Here is a 15,482-nt window from a genome sequence, read left to right as displayed (position 1 = left end):
AATCATCTTAATCATCTTAGTCTAAAAACTTAATCATCTTGTACTAGATTTACTAGTAATACATCATCATAAATCTTCACAAATCATTCTTATCAAATCTACACTATCTCCTCTGTCCTTTAATCTGCTGCTAATAACATAAAAACTTCAAATATCTCCTTTCTTATTAGGAAAAACTAAATATAGCTAACAGTCTTCACCCTCCAATTTCAGAATGCCATAACAGACCAAGTTTAACTCCAAGCTATAACAGACCAAGTTTAACTCCAAGCTATATGTTGCTTTTGTCGACTTATCCTCTGCCTTCGATTCTATTAACAGAACGAGACTTTGGCAGAAGCTAAGTATAACCAACATAGACAAAAGGCTCTTATGGCTGCTAGTGGAAATCCACTCAGATATAACTGCCAGAGTGAAATTTGGACCCCTTGGTGCTCTCTCCCGTACCTTTCCATTGACCAGAGGCGTCAAACAAGGCTGCCTGTTGGCTCCTTTTCTCTTTAATTTTTATATAAATGATATAATAACAGCTATTAAAGCTCTTAACCAACCCGCCCCATCCCTGCAACAAGAAAAATACCCATCTTATTATACGCTGACGACATGGCAATCCTCTCGCTAACAAAGTTGGGACTCAACAACATGATGAGAATTTTCTTGTCCACTCCAGCAATTTTTACTTTATTTGCTTGGACATCCTGTTTGATAGCTCCCAGGTCTTTTTTCAGTTCTTCAAAGTTGGCATTCGTCTGTTCCAAAGCCTGAGTATTTCTTTGCAGGTTCTCTGTGTTCTGCGTAACCTGGTTCCTGATTTCTGTCAATAGTCTTAGAACAGATTCTTCGAATCCAGTATCTTTAGAGGCTCTCCTGCCAGAATCCTTCTGAGTAGCTGTCCTTGTTTTTACTCCTTGGTCTGAGAAACTCTCTCATAAAGTCTTAATCACAGGCAAAGGAGAAATATTCTCAGTCTTTAAGGTGCTGCAACTTTCTAACTGGTCAATTGCAACAGTCTGTAACCTTTTAGCCAGACAGAGAAAGAATGTATCCAATCTCATCAATCAAGCCTTTTAAAACAGTCTTGCCTCTGCTGACAGGGGCTGCACTGTCAGGAAGAAAACGGGCTGTCAAATTGTTTTACAAGTCTTCACAGGGATCAATTGTCTTTAATTAAACCTCCCCCCTTTCCCTGCAGAGAAGGGAAGCTACAAAGAAAAAAAAATATTGGGAAGTTTCAAGGGATTAACAGTCAAAACAGCTCTGGCAGCTGCTGTCCCGGTCCCAGCGGAAGAATCATAGAATCATAGAGTTGGAAGAGACCACAAGGGCCATCCAGTCCAACCCCCTGCCAAGCAGGGGGCTTCCGTTTTTAAATCTCTCCACGACCAAATCTTTTCAAATTAAATCCAATTCCTTTTACTCACGATTATAGTTTAGTCCTTTTTTGTTCTTTTTAAACGGAAAATCCGCTGCTTGAAGCCACAAGTCCCGAAGCTTAGCACTGCGAAGGGAGCGATGTTGTCCTCAGCGCCAAGGGCTCCAACCCCTCTCATTCATGGTCCGCTCAAAAGAGCTTTGCTGGGGAAAGGGGGAGTCCCAAAAGGCACCCGCTGGATCTCCATGTCCCCAAAATGCACTATTTGGGGTTTCTTCGGGGGTCCGCAGCACTTTTGCGGTTCCCCCAACCTTCTGCATGCCGTAATTCCAGACCTCTGGAATTCCTCGACTAATGGCTGGCGCGACAGACCAGAAGTCTTTCTGCAGAAAACAGATCTTACACCAAGGAACAGCTTTGGGGCACCTGATTTTAAGGAAGTTAAGTCAAAAGTAAATGACTATGGTCATTCCTATTCCTTTGCTCACTCCTGAGGATGGCATGAATCTATCCTGATTAACATTGTTTTTATAGGCTCAAAAAAGGCACCATTAGTCTAGAATCGTAATCCAACAGCACTGCCATTTGCCTAGCCCCGCCCCAAAAGCAGGCTATTCTTAGGCTTTGTCCTCACTTAAAGTGGTAAATTTATGTTTAATGGTTCCATTTCAGACTGAAGATGGAGGTGCAAAAGACTGAATGCTTATTCATACAAAACAACACTCTATACATGAAACTAGGGAAATGGCTAAGTTTCTATGTGTGGGCAATTTTTGTATTGAAAAGCATTCAGGCACGTGAGCACTCACTTGTAGTTTAAAGTAGTACAGTCAAGACAAAGGTTTACCCATTGTCAGTAGGAACTAAGCCTTGCTGCAACTGCATTTACTATAACACGTCAATAGGGCTAATATGTTCTAAGTGTCCAAATCAGGTAGCAAGACCCACTAGCAATATATTTCGCAACCCCCTCCCCCACCCCCACCCTGCCAGGCACATTATCCCATGAAAAAGTAAAATTGAATTTATGTAAGAAAATCCTGATTTACATAGCATTTTAAACGCATAAGGGGAAGAAACTTATAAAAATGGGAAACACAAATGACTAAGTATAATAATACAAGATTCCTATACTGCCCAGCTCAATATCTTACTGTCAGAAGTAGCCCAAACTTACACAGTTTTAACTACTCATTTATTCAAGCCACTTCAAAATGAAGACACATGTTGTCTCAGAACAAAAGAGAAGCAGAACATCTACCCCACAGCCAACTGGAATTTCTCCTGCCAAAGCAGCAGTTGGTTCTGCTGTGAGACATTTAGCAAAGAAAGGCTTTTAGCAAGTCAATCAGAGAACAGAAAAACAGAAAAACTACCCAATTATTGAAGAGTAAGCAAAAGCACAGAAGGCTTTCAAATTTCATGCAAATATGAGCCTTTTTTTCTAGACAACACAAGAGTACACATCTTGCTATCTGAGCGAGACAGGATTCCTACACAGGAAATTGAACACACATTTATTATCAAAACAAGCTGCCTGAAGGGAGAAGAAAGATTTGGGATATTACAAAAGGCAGACCTGGACAGGTTAAGCTGATCAAATGTATAAAAATGGAGACAATTTCCACCAGAAGCCCCTAAACTTTCTCAATGGAAAGCAATCACTTCTTTGGGGGATATTAAAAAGATAGCAATCTGGGACACAGTGGAAATGAGCCAGCAGACATGGCTTCTCTTCATACGCTTACTGAACAACTCAGATTAAGAGAGAAGACCAAAGCTACAGGCCTCTCAAGGACTCTGGCTCTATACAACGGCATATGCCACTTGAGCTTGATTAAGAGGACAAAGTGTCTGCTACTAAAGTACAACTAGGAATGGCATTGTTTTATATCTTCAGTGGCCTTTCAATCATATTTTAATGTCTACCTGGAATAAGTCTACTCAAAAACTGATTGATCCAAATCACACCATAACATTACCTTTCTTTATCAGATATGCTCATCAGCACATCTTCCTTGTACTCACCTTTGACCAGGTGTTCTCTTTGCTGAGTAGATCTGCGTAGAAGTATGCCATCTTCCACTGACGTTTGTATGTGAAGCACCACATGAGTTCCCAATAGCACATGTGATGAAACTGTTTCCAATTCTGCTGGGATTCACAACATTCTTCAAACCTTTTGATGGCCTACAAAATCAAAAGAAAACCTTAAAAGACTACAACCCTCATTCAAAAATGTCAGCACAGCTTTTGAATATCCTTGTCAAGCATGCACTCAGGCCAGAAGCCATACACTACTGTTCCTGTGTCAATCACGTACTACAGTCAATTCTGACAGTCTGTGTCCCCCTGAAAGGGGGAGACAGAAATAGCACAAGATATCAACAACTTTGCTTAGAAACGTTATTTCTTACTTTTAATTCAATTTTGATGCTACACTTCCTCCAAGTAGTTCAGGGGGCATATATACTTCCACACCTCCTACACTGTGAGATAGGTTAGGCTGAGTGAGAAAATACTAACCCAAAAGCACTCAGTGAGGTTCGAGGTTGAATGCAGCTTTGAATCTGGGTCTCACTATCACATCATATTGGTTCTCAAACCAAGAGCCAATTCACAGTTTAGTAGTAATTTAGTGTTGTTTCTGCCCAGTACCTAACAATAATAGATGCTCCATTTATTTAAGTATTTATATTCTACTTTTAAAGCTCAGAGGCTTGCATGAAGTTAAAATAATAAAAGTTTTAAAACCCACCACTACACTCACACAGCAGAGCAGCAATAGTTGTAACCAGTCCAAAATCTAAAGCCAGAAGGCCCAAATGATTTAAAATGCCTAGGCAAATAAAAAGGTTTTCACCTGTTGCTGAAAAAATGTCAGGCACTGCACCAGGTGGGGAAGGTAGTGCACAGCAGTGACATTACAGCTGAAGGGCATCTCATCCAAAGACAGGGTTGCACCAGTGGGAAAGGACCTCTGAAGATGTCCTTCATATTCAGGTTCATTTAGAAAATATGATGGCAAATAGCCTTGCTTTTCTACCGTGACTTGCTTACAATCTTTATTTAATCCTTCTTATCAAATCTGCCAGGCCAACCAGTTGCATGCACTTTTACTTCTTTCAGACCAACATGCATTTGTCACTCTTAGAACAGCCAAGTACTGTGTTGCAGAGAGCAAAACCCACCAGGAACTGTGGCATGGTCATAAGGCCAAAGATTTCTCAATCCCCAAGGAAGGTAGGTGAAGGATAAAAACTAATTACTTACTCCATCAACATTGCCTCTTATTGTTTCTATTCTCCCTGCAAAAAACAGGAATATGGATCCCTGGAATAGAATCAAGAAAAAGCATTGGCAACAATTTCTATGTGAGATATTACACTGGTACACATATCAGGCTTTTAAAGATCTATCTTACTTTTGGATATCGAGCCAAGTAAGGCTTAAGAAGTTTCTCTGCTTCTTCAACATTTCCTTTTCCTGTCCCTAAATTAATTGGGAGAACAAAGAATTAGAAAGTGAGGGTAGCCCAGACTTAGTTTACATTGCGAGTCCTTTCCATACTTTCTCTCAAGGCCAAATATAAACATTAATTTAGCTCAAAAATAATGGTGACACAAAAATATTAAAAGCAAATGATTACAGGGGAATTCTCATCAAAACTGAGCAGCTCCTAAATAGTCCGAAGATTATTGACTTTTAGGCAACTCATTAAAACAAGTTTGGGCATTTACAGGTTTCACTGGGGAGGGATTCTGTAAAACTGAAGCTATGGGCAGGAAGAATCAGCAACCCCAAGCTTCTTAAAGCTGCATCCCTATAAAGGCCTCTTATCATCTGATCCCAGTGACCAGGAAGACCTGTGCAAAGGTTTTTAAAATAAGTTAAAGAGTGGTTAGGGGAACAGCAAACACCTGACAAAATGCTTGCATTTATAGTTCATAATGTTATATTTCTGTTTAAACTGCTAGGATTAGCCTGGCTCAAAAACTGTCTATATGTTTTAAACCTAATTTTGGGATGAGCTATGCATATATCATATCCATCTTAAGCAGCCAAGTGTTTCTTGAAGAAAATAAAAGTTTGTGAAGAATTAAGTCACACATGAAAAATGCTACAGCTATTTTGAATAAGTAATTCACAACCAGCTTTGCGATGAACATAACTCTTTCCTATCTCCATGCCATTTTTGATGTATGAAGGGTCAACATTTAGAGAAGAAAATGAATCCTACCTAGCACAAAAGTCATGAAGGTATGGTAGCAGAGCAGTAGCATAGTGCACAGCACGGACCTAAAGCTGTACACTGAGGCTCCCTCTTGAAGCTGTCGCAGACCATGTTCCTGCATCACAGTCAGATAAATGGTTGTAAATTAATTACACCTGTGGTTTGCTCTATTTGTTCCACTGTAACTAAAGAGAGAAGATAAGTATCTTCCAATACAGAAAGTTAAATTGGTTTACTCAGCTAGTACAGGAGAACAATATCAATGTATGTTACCATAGTGCCTAATAAAGTTATCAGACATCTCTTTCACAAAACACCAAATGAACGAAGTAGTGGTTACAGAAAATGCAATAGCAATTAACATGTGTTTCCCATAGAAGATGCACCATTAGGTCACACAAAGGGCACAACGTATTGCCATGACTTGCCACTACTCATTTCCTGACTCATCTCTCTTCTTCCTTTATTCTAGTCACCCTCTTTCCTCTTCCCAGCATTGTCCCACTCAGCATCTGCCAAACTTCCCCATCACTTCAGTACCACAACACCTGATCCCATTACTTGCTCCACCTATGGCAATAAAGGGCTGATCTCTACAATTCCCATCAATCTACCACAGATGCCATTTTTTTAGACTGAACAAGGCATGCTTTTGAAGAGATGCTCCATTCTTTCCTCCATTACATTTATACAAAAGAGCCAAGAGGGACGACATATTCTAAATGCACACCTGTCCTTACACACCGGGAGCTTCATTAAAGAGCTGGGAGAAAGAGGCCCAGAAAATACAGTCTTGACCTGGAAGGAGATTAAGTCTTGGAAATGTATTACCTTCCACTTTCCATCCTTCCCTCTCCATGTGCCTCCAGCTCAGAATCTGACTGAATGTGGTGAGTGAGCCTTATAGATCTTTTGGATATTCTGAAATTTGCAAACTATAAACATGCTCCCCCATCCCACTTGGTGGAAAGAGACATTTAATTTTTTACACTTTCACTTAATTAGTAGGGCGGTTGCTGGTGGCGGGAGGGGGGCTGCTTTCATTCTCACTGTTGACTATTAACTATATTTGGATTTTTTATTTGTGATGGAACAGCTCTGTAGATCTGCTGGATCAAAATGCAAGATAAAAATATTCAAATAGATAGATGAATAAAGCTGGAGCTCTGGTGTTGAAAGCAGTACAAAGGGGGAAGTTGCAGTGGAAAATTAGAAGGTGGGAAAAGGTGAAGCAGCCCACATTTCCCAGTGTTTTTCCATTCTAAAATGCCTCAAATCAAAAACAGTTCAGGCGTTATCATGTTAGCATGTACCATCTAATTCCACTCTTACTCTTACTCCCAAGTTAAGTGTGTGTTGGTAGCCGTATAGAGTTTGGGAAAGTTAATCCAATAGCATCTTAGATCAGTTTCCAAAGAGGAAACTTACGCCCAAATGAATGTCCTGAATCAATCATTCCTGCTAAATGGATTCTTTCATACAAGTTTCCTGAAATACACAGGGCATATACACAATGTATGGAACACAAAGAAGAAAAGGCAGTGTTCACAATTTTCAGTGGGTGTGCTTAGTAATTCCCTATGACTATTTTTGATCTTCATTAAACAAAGCAAATGGAAATGAGTTAATAAGAAAACTTTGTTCAACCTTGCAAGTCACAATTTCTTAATTATAAATCTCTTAAGATACTGAAGTCACAGTGCTGCCTTTCTCATCTCATGATCTCTACTGGTTCAGCAAACTATTACTCCAGGAATTCATTAGCTACATTGGTCAGAAAGTAGCCAGTATTCTTTATTTGTTGTCAACAGACAGCATTAACAGATAGGTGGAATATATATTTGAAATACAGGGATTTTTTCCCCCACAGCAGAGACATTTAGCACTGCTGAGGCATTTCTTTTCCACAATTACGTGGTAGGAAAATTAAAGTGTTGGTTCTATGTTGTTCTATATTATCAAAAAATCAATCATTTTATTTTATTTTATTAAATATTTTATTTGTATGCCGCCTTTCCAAAGTTAAAGATATGCTCAAGGCAGCTTATAACATAAAGATTTTCTACACAACTACAAAAATAGCAAAAGTAATCATAATAAACAAAACATCAGAAAGTGCACAACCAAACTGAACAACATAAATCACAAGATCCAAAATAAAAATCCAAAATATTAACAGCAACAATAGCAACAGCTCCTGCAACAAAAAGGGTATGTGCTCTTCATCACCTTCATAGGCCTGACAGAATAGAGAAGTTTTCAACAGTCATGTTTATGGGATTATACCAAGGGTTCTTCCCCCGCATCACAGGGAAACTTCCTAAGAAAGGTAGGGCTGGGGTATCTTGAGTGTAACATATCCAGGGAAGCCCCTTCCCATGCCCACAATCCTTCTTTAATTTCTTTTCACAAATCAATCCATCTCATTCTAAATGCATTCGCTGCCAACTTACTTTAAAAAAAGAAAAAAGAAAATGCAGGGTCATCCTATTTTCTTATTTCCTATTTAGCCTAGCTGGGGGATTAATGATGACTTGCCCAATACAAGTTTCTCTACCTGCAAACTATATTGCAAGCTATATTGACACCAGACAGTTAAAGTACATTCCCCCTCATCAACAGTCTTGGGAACTGCAGTTTAGCCCTCACAGAACTACAATTCCCAGCACCCTTTCGAAACTATAGTTCTCGGGATTCTTTGGTGGTGTGCAACATGCTTAAGTATGTGGTGTGTACACGGCATTCCTTTCCTTTTTATTTTATTTTATTTAGTTAACTAAATTTATGCGCCACTTACTAGAAATGATGCACAGCTATAGCTTTACCGTATCATTCTAAAAGAACAGGTCCTCCGCCTATCACAAATGGATTTTAAATCTACTGCTAGAAAACCACTTGCATGTAACATGAAATCACTGCAGTTCTCAAATGACAATAAAAGCTCTACCCATACAAGGTCATGTAAATGTGTAAAATGGCCTTCTGCACTGCAGAAAGGATAATGGTTCCTATATTCATTAACATGCACATTTCTGATTATGTAGATACAGCAAAGGGGAATCTCGAGCATAGAAAGGGAGAGTTTAATTCACTCTCCATCCTGTCATGGTCCTAACAAAAATAGTTTCCCTAAAGCTGCTACTTGCATTCTAAGGAAAGTTTCCATTTGTGCCAGTGAAGACTTCTCTTGAAATAGAAAACAGCTCCAAAGGGAATTTTTTCGTTATCCAGGGCACATAACTGAATACATGTACAGTCATACCTCATGTTGCATATGCTCCATGTTGCGTACATTCGGGATATGCACTCCCGCCCCCCCCCGAAGTGTTTTCTGGAGCACGCGGGAGCGCGTGCGACCGCCAGATGCACAAAAAGCTTCTGAGCACTTTGCGCATGCGCAGAAGTGCTCAAATCACGTGACCTCCAGTTTTTCGGTTTTTTGCGTGCATTAGAGTTACGCACACCCACGTTACATACGGCAACCCGGAACGGATCGCGTGGGTAACCCGGGGTTCCACTGTCTAATTACATTAAAGCAATGAATGTCATCTGTACCTTGGTCTTATATGTTCACTTCCTTCTAATCTAATTTCTCTTGAATTCTTACATTATATTCTGCCCTTTTAAATTCCTTTTGTGTACTAAACACAATTCAGTGAAAATTCCTCCAAGACGATCTACCTTAATTATATCCCCAAATGGTAATTTTACATTGTGGCTCGGGGTGGGGGTGAGGGAAGTTTTTACACAACACATACAATGAATGTGAAAAGAAATGTCATGTGACCTAAGATGCAATTTTTTGAAAGTAAACATGTGCAGTAGAAAGTGTGTTTGCCACACTTACTGTAATTTTTTGTTTGTTTGTGTATGTGTAGCAGTTCTTAGTTTTATCTGTACTATATAGATGCCGACTAAATGTTCACAGTGAAATAATATTAGCTTAGAGAGCATTTGGGGGCCAACTATGGGGTGCAACTAAAAATGTACTAATTTATCCAGGTATTTGCTGACCGCTAATACTGACTCCTGGCATTTCTGGCTACTGCAATCAATATTGATGTTTTACGGGTTTTTATTTATAGGATTTTTATTATTGTATTTTGTTATTGGTATGTCTTTTGAAATGACAGGTGGCATATAAAAGATTTTAATAAATGAAACAACATAAACAAACATATACTTGCCTTACTTCCTGAAAACCCAACAAACTCCAGTAACCGTACAATCCTTGATGGTAACATAGACAAAGTCTATAGAAATAAAAACCAAAGAAAAATTGTGGGAAGAAAATTATATATAGATATACATTTATTTTACCTGCAACATCTCAGAAAAGATCTTTTACAAATAAAAGGAGCAGAACAAGTTTCATATCAAGCTCACTTAAAATGGCCTCCATATGTCATGTTTGCCATACCACACACCCCTCCATAGCACTGAGCACAATGCAATTATTTCTTATTTGTTAGTTTATTTAGTACTACATATTTAAGCCATATTTTAGGGCAAACTCTCCTAAGGCATATTATATACACATAATGTGGAGAGTTCCTATGTCAGCACAAGAAATAATGGGACAGGGGTGGGGAGATGCTCAATGCCTCCACACCCCTGGGCCAGTTAGAGATGAGCAAGTCATGGGTCAAGTCATCTTACACCAGAATGGAGAAAACACATCTCTACCAGGTAACAAACTTGTGAGGTTGGTAATTACAATCTGCCATGGTGGTGAGGAAGGTCAAACAGTAGGCAGGGTAGTTTTTCTGGGTGTGTTTTTGCTCTTCCTTCTTTCATTATGAAAGCAGCATTATAAAGCAGTGCCTTACAGTCTTATTATTTTGGAAATAAGCTTAACAAACGAAGCTGAACCAGTGATTTTTCTGGGGGGGGGGGTACGCGGGGGAACGCATACCCCTAAACATTTTGTGAATCTAAATTTGACCTCATTGAAGGGCAGTATTTTAATACGAATAGGAAAATGAGAGTACCCCTAAACATATTTTTTTAGAAAAAAAGCATTGAGCTGAAACATCAGAAAAGAAGATTCCAGTATGAAGGAGCCACTTCTGTTATTTTTGTTCAAGTCACCTTTATAAAGGAAAATCTTGACATCTGATGTACTTATACCTGGAGCCCTACTGGGCATTATTGAGTAAAAATCATGGTTCAGCAACAGGAAACCCTCTGTATGTACAACTAAACATGCAAAACACCCACCCCACAGATATTTGAATAAACATCAGGGGACGAGCATGCAAAGTTACTCCTCTGTTACTGAACACATGAGCTTATAATACTACACATGCGCAAACTATGAGCCTAGCTATGTGTTACTGTACTTTAGTGATGCAATTAGCAATTGACTTGTGGGTTTTAAAAAATGATACACTAGGCGGGGGGGGGGTGTAATCAACAATGCAGCACAAATGGGTGGGGGCTGCTAAGCCTTCTCTCTCCAGCGGTGTTCAAGAAAAATTAGACTGTGAGTAGCAATCACTATTAGAAAAAAAAATCCCATCAGCACCAATTTCTAATAAAGGAGGATAAAGTGTTACTAGAGAGGGAAGACTTAAATGTTACTTCCTTGCATACTGAAGGTGCAGATGACACTACCACCCCCTACTCCCAATATTTGCATTGTTAAAAACCACGGTGCAATTGCTAATCACATAATTAATATAAGTTGTAGTTACCGTAGTTAGCCCCTGTAAATTCTACAAACAGCTCACAAGTACCTCACAAGCAGATACTTATATAAAATATAAAATCAGAAGGGTCATAATGGAGGGAACCTTTCTGCAAATTAAAATTGCAATATCATAAAAGCTTTTCATCAGCACAGTAGCTCTTCAATACATAATGCTGCCCTTATAACATTCTGATTACAGTGGTACCTTGGGTTACAGACGCTTCAGGTTACAGACTCCGCTAACCCAGAAATAGTACCTCGGGTTAAGAACTTTGCTTCAGGATGAGAACAGAAATCGTGTGCTGGTGGCACAGCGGCAGCGGGAGGCCCCATTAGCTAAAGTGGTGTTTCAGGTTAAGAACAGTTTCAGGTTAAGAACAGACCTCCAGAATGAATTAAGTTCTTAACCCGAGGTACCACTGTACTGGAAAGAAACAAGCTATATATAATAGAATAATCTGAGCATTTCCAGTATGACAAATATAGCTCTTGCAAACTTGTTGAGTTTGAGCTTCAAGCACATGTTGTAAGGTTTCACACATTTCCTCCCTGAAAAGGCCTTCACTCCTTCACACGTCTTAATTCATTTCTGAAGTGCTTGTGATTTTAATCACTGTAGCCTAAATGTTCTGCATAATTGGTATCTTGTGACAAAATTTGCCCAGGTGAAAAGCATACAGGAAATTATAGTGAGAACTACTAGATTCTATTATGCCTCTTAAAAATTGACAAGTTTCTCATATTGAATGTTGTAGCTATAGACACCTGAACACTAGACAAGAGCCCTACACATTCCAGGGAAGCATGACAGGCATGACATGGATAATTTATGTTAAGTACTTTTATACCACTTTTTGTTAAAAATCACAAAGCATTGTACAACATAAAACCAAATAAAACCAGCACATATACGATAATAATCATAAAACAATTAACCATCATGACAAATTAAGTACAAACCACCATTAAAAGCTTGGGAAGTAAAGTGGCTTTAAGCAAGCACTAAAATGCTAGCCGGTCATAACTCAGAGGTTATTCTGGTTCCACAGAGAAGGCTCACCCTGGAAGTTGCCTTATATTGAGTCAGACCATTGGTCCATCTAACTCAGTACTTTCTCTCCCAATCCCACCTGGAGATGCTGAGGACTGAACCTGGGACCTTCTGCAAGCAAACTTGATGCTCTACCACTGAGAGTTGGCCCTTCTGCTGCAGGCCACAATACAATCAGGAAGGCCTTACTCGCATACCTCAACAGCCAGGCAGGTTGATACTGAAGAAGGCACTCCCTAAAATAGCCTGATCTCAAGTTGTTTAGAGCCTTCTAAGCCAGTACATGGGCCTTAAATATGGCTCAGTTGCAAACTGGCAGCCAGAGCAGTGAGAGAGTTACAGGTGGAAAATCTCATAAGAAAGCAGCTCATAAAATTTTATAGCCACTACATGGAGCTACTACCACACAGCAGTATTTTCAGCCGCTGGAACCAATTCTTACGTAAAAGATGCCAACTTCAAATAATCTCTTGAACAGTCAAATATAAAGCCAGATGGTGGAATACAACTCCCTAGCCAGAACAATGTATACAAAAAAACTGTGATACATACCAGATTAAATGCCCCAACTCCTAGCTTTACGCCACCTTCAAAATGGGGATGATTTTCTCCTTTAACATAGTGGGGAGAATGTATTAGACTGTCCAGCTCCCTATCAAAGCAAAATATCTTATTAAAACCCAGAATGTAATCCAGTTCTAATACCAATCATGGTCTAGCACTTTGAAATACATGACAATAAGAGCTACTGCATATATACCATTTACCCAATACCCACAGTATGAAGAGAGTACCAGAGATGGCCTTGCATCTTTGGAATTCCCTCCCCCCCCCCGGGGGGGGGAGGTGCACATCATCCACTTGCTGGTGATTTTAAAGAGCAGTAAAAATAAAAAGTTTATTCCACTCAGATTTTTATTCATGGCCTCACTTATCTTTGTGATTCATTGCTATTGTTTCAACTGTGAGTTTACTGGTTCTGTTTTTAGATTCATATATTGTATTTATTAGTAACCACTCTATGCTGCCTTATGAGAGTTTTTACTTTGAAAGTGCAGGATATAAATACATTAGATTGATTGATTCATTGATTAAAATAAAATAAAATAAAATACCAGCCAGAATCAATTTAGACTAGAGTGAAGCCTGAGAAGTGCAGAGCACCAAACATAATAAGCAATAACTTTTGATTTGGATGGATGCCTGGAACATAATAATTGTAAAAATATATATTAAAATGCTACAAACCTATATGTTTGATAACTGTTTCTGAGTTTGATGCTGCCTTTGATAAAGCTAACCATGTTTTCATCCTAAGGAAAATACAATAGATCATACATTTCAGCATACGTGTACATGAAAATCCTCTTGCTTTTGGTGACAATGACAAAAAGTTAGTTACAAAATCTAGACTGGTAAATACTTAAAGCTCTGACTTTTTCTAATACATGCACATATACCTTTTTTTAAAAACCATCTTTAAAATTTTGATCTTGTTAAATACCTAACACAAATTTCAAAACTCTAGCCCTTAATTTGGATACATCAAGTAAAACAGAAGCAGAATAGTAGTATTCCTTGTTAATTAACCCTAGAAAAATGAAACAGGAAGTATTTCATTTGAGAAGAACCTATTATCACTGATTTTGCACAAAAGCCACTGTTTCTACATAGGCTTTGTAATGATTTGGACTACGAATAATTAGCATGGGGCCTCCAGCTTTAGCTAATCCAAGACACATGCTGGACACCTGCAAAGGCATCAGAAACCTTAGAGAAAGCAGGTATCAGGAACAGTGTTCAACTGAATTGAACTTGCAAAATGTAACCAGGCCACCTTGGCACTGTAGAGTTTGATAAGGATCCAAAAAGCTGTCTCCGTCTCAAATCGAGGACAAAGAAATTTCTGTGAAAAGTAATTAGATTCTGCCACGAGTTTTCCCTTCGTTGGCTATGAATCTGTCACTGGCTCTTTGAGAGCAGCCAAAGGGAACTCTGGGAAAAGGAGAGGAAAAGTCGACTCCAAGAGAGATATATTAGGGCCAAACCAGAGAAGACACCACCCACACGATAACAAGCTATGTAAATAGCTTTTTTTAAAAAAAACTAAACTGCAAGTGTGGGAGGACCTTATGCAGATGATGAGCCTGGAGTGATGGATAGGGGTCTCAATCTGGATAACCTTTAAAAAGTAAGTCATGTAATGCTAATCTTGTCTAGGATGGCCTTTAGAGCTGTGAATGAATATGGCTATCAATGTATTCTGCTGAGCTGAAAATGTTATTAACAATAAAAAGTTTAAATTTTCTACATGTCCTCTGAAACAGCAACAAGAATTGAAAGTTATACTGTGCTCCCTTTCCAGGAGGAGGTAGCATCATGCTACGTACAGAACATATTTGATTAACCCAAGCTTTGTTCCAACACTCCATACTTCAAGTCAGGAAAAGGGAGAATATGAAGAAACAAAATAGACATTGTAGCATGGGCTAAGAATACCACTAGTGAGTAGAATGTGGCTCATAGGCCACACATTGCTTACTTTTGTATTTTTAAAAAAACAAAAGTACCCCACTTTGCTACAGATACAAATAATGGGGCAGGACAGTGGCAATTCAAGGGAGATACTCCCCATTTGTTAAGTACAGTATAGCAGTTACCCCAGGGTGATGCTGCAAGTGAAAATCATGTGGTGTCACTTGGTGCCATATCTAGGTTGTAGTAAGAGATGGGTATTTCAAATTCAGTTCAGTTTTGCTTTTTGTTTTTGATTAAAGAGGATGGGTGTAGCAGTTATCTTTCCAAAACGTGGGAAAAACAAAATAGAATAAGATAATACAACAGTTATTATTTCTTAAGAAAAGGATTGGTTCCATAGTTTCAATGAGATTCCCACCCATCCCTTGTTTCACAAAGAGTGACAGGAAACCTTGAGATTCAAGGCTGCCTTTAAGAGAGGTTAAATGGAATTTGCTTTACAAAAAATAAGCTAGCCTACTTACAAAAAGGTAATAACTAAAATATGGTACTCCCTTTAATTTACAAGTAGTTGCTCATGCATGTGAAATGAAATGAGAATAAGCCTGCAAATGAAGCTGTATACATCTCTGCAAATGTGGAGTTTTAGCAAGCT

At 38.9% G+C, this 15,482-nt stretch overlaps 1 protein-coding gene across 1 annotated transcript in view; it reads right to left on the bottom strand.

The window, feature by feature from the left end:
• Nucleotides 1-15,482, bottom strand: part of TTC39A (tetratricopeptide repeat domain 39A) — a 48,291-nt gene that overhangs the window by 16,755 nt on the left and 16,054 nt on the right. The window contains exons 6-12 of the mRNA XM_033152168.1: nucleotides 13,598-13,662; nucleotides 12,902-13,001; nucleotides 9,794-9,859; nucleotides 5,613-5,721; nucleotides 4,797-4,864; nucleotides 4,646-4,705; nucleotides 3,401-3,562 (exon numbers count right to left, since the gene is read on the bottom strand). Of these exons, the coding sequence (XP_033008059.1) occupies nucleotides 3,401-3,562; nucleotides 4,646-4,705; nucleotides 4,797-4,864; nucleotides 5,613-5,721; nucleotides 9,794-9,859; nucleotides 12,902-13,001; nucleotides 13,598-13,662 (630 nt within the window). The remainder of the gene's footprint in view (nucleotides 1-3,400; nucleotides 3,563-4,645; nucleotides 4,706-4,796; nucleotides 4,865-5,612; nucleotides 5,722-9,793; nucleotides 9,860-12,901; nucleotides 13,002-13,597; nucleotides 13,663-15,482) is intronic.

Source organism: Lacerta agilis, chromosome 6 (genome assembly GCF_009819535.1).
Source record: "Lacerta agilis isolate rLacAgi1 chromosome 6, rLacAgi1.pri, whole genome shotgun sequence".
NCBI classification, from domain to species: Eukaryota; Metazoa; Chordata; class Lepidosauria; order Squamata; family Lacertidae; genus Lacerta; species Lacerta agilis.
This window is presented reverse-complemented; position numbering and strand designations above follow the sequence as displayed.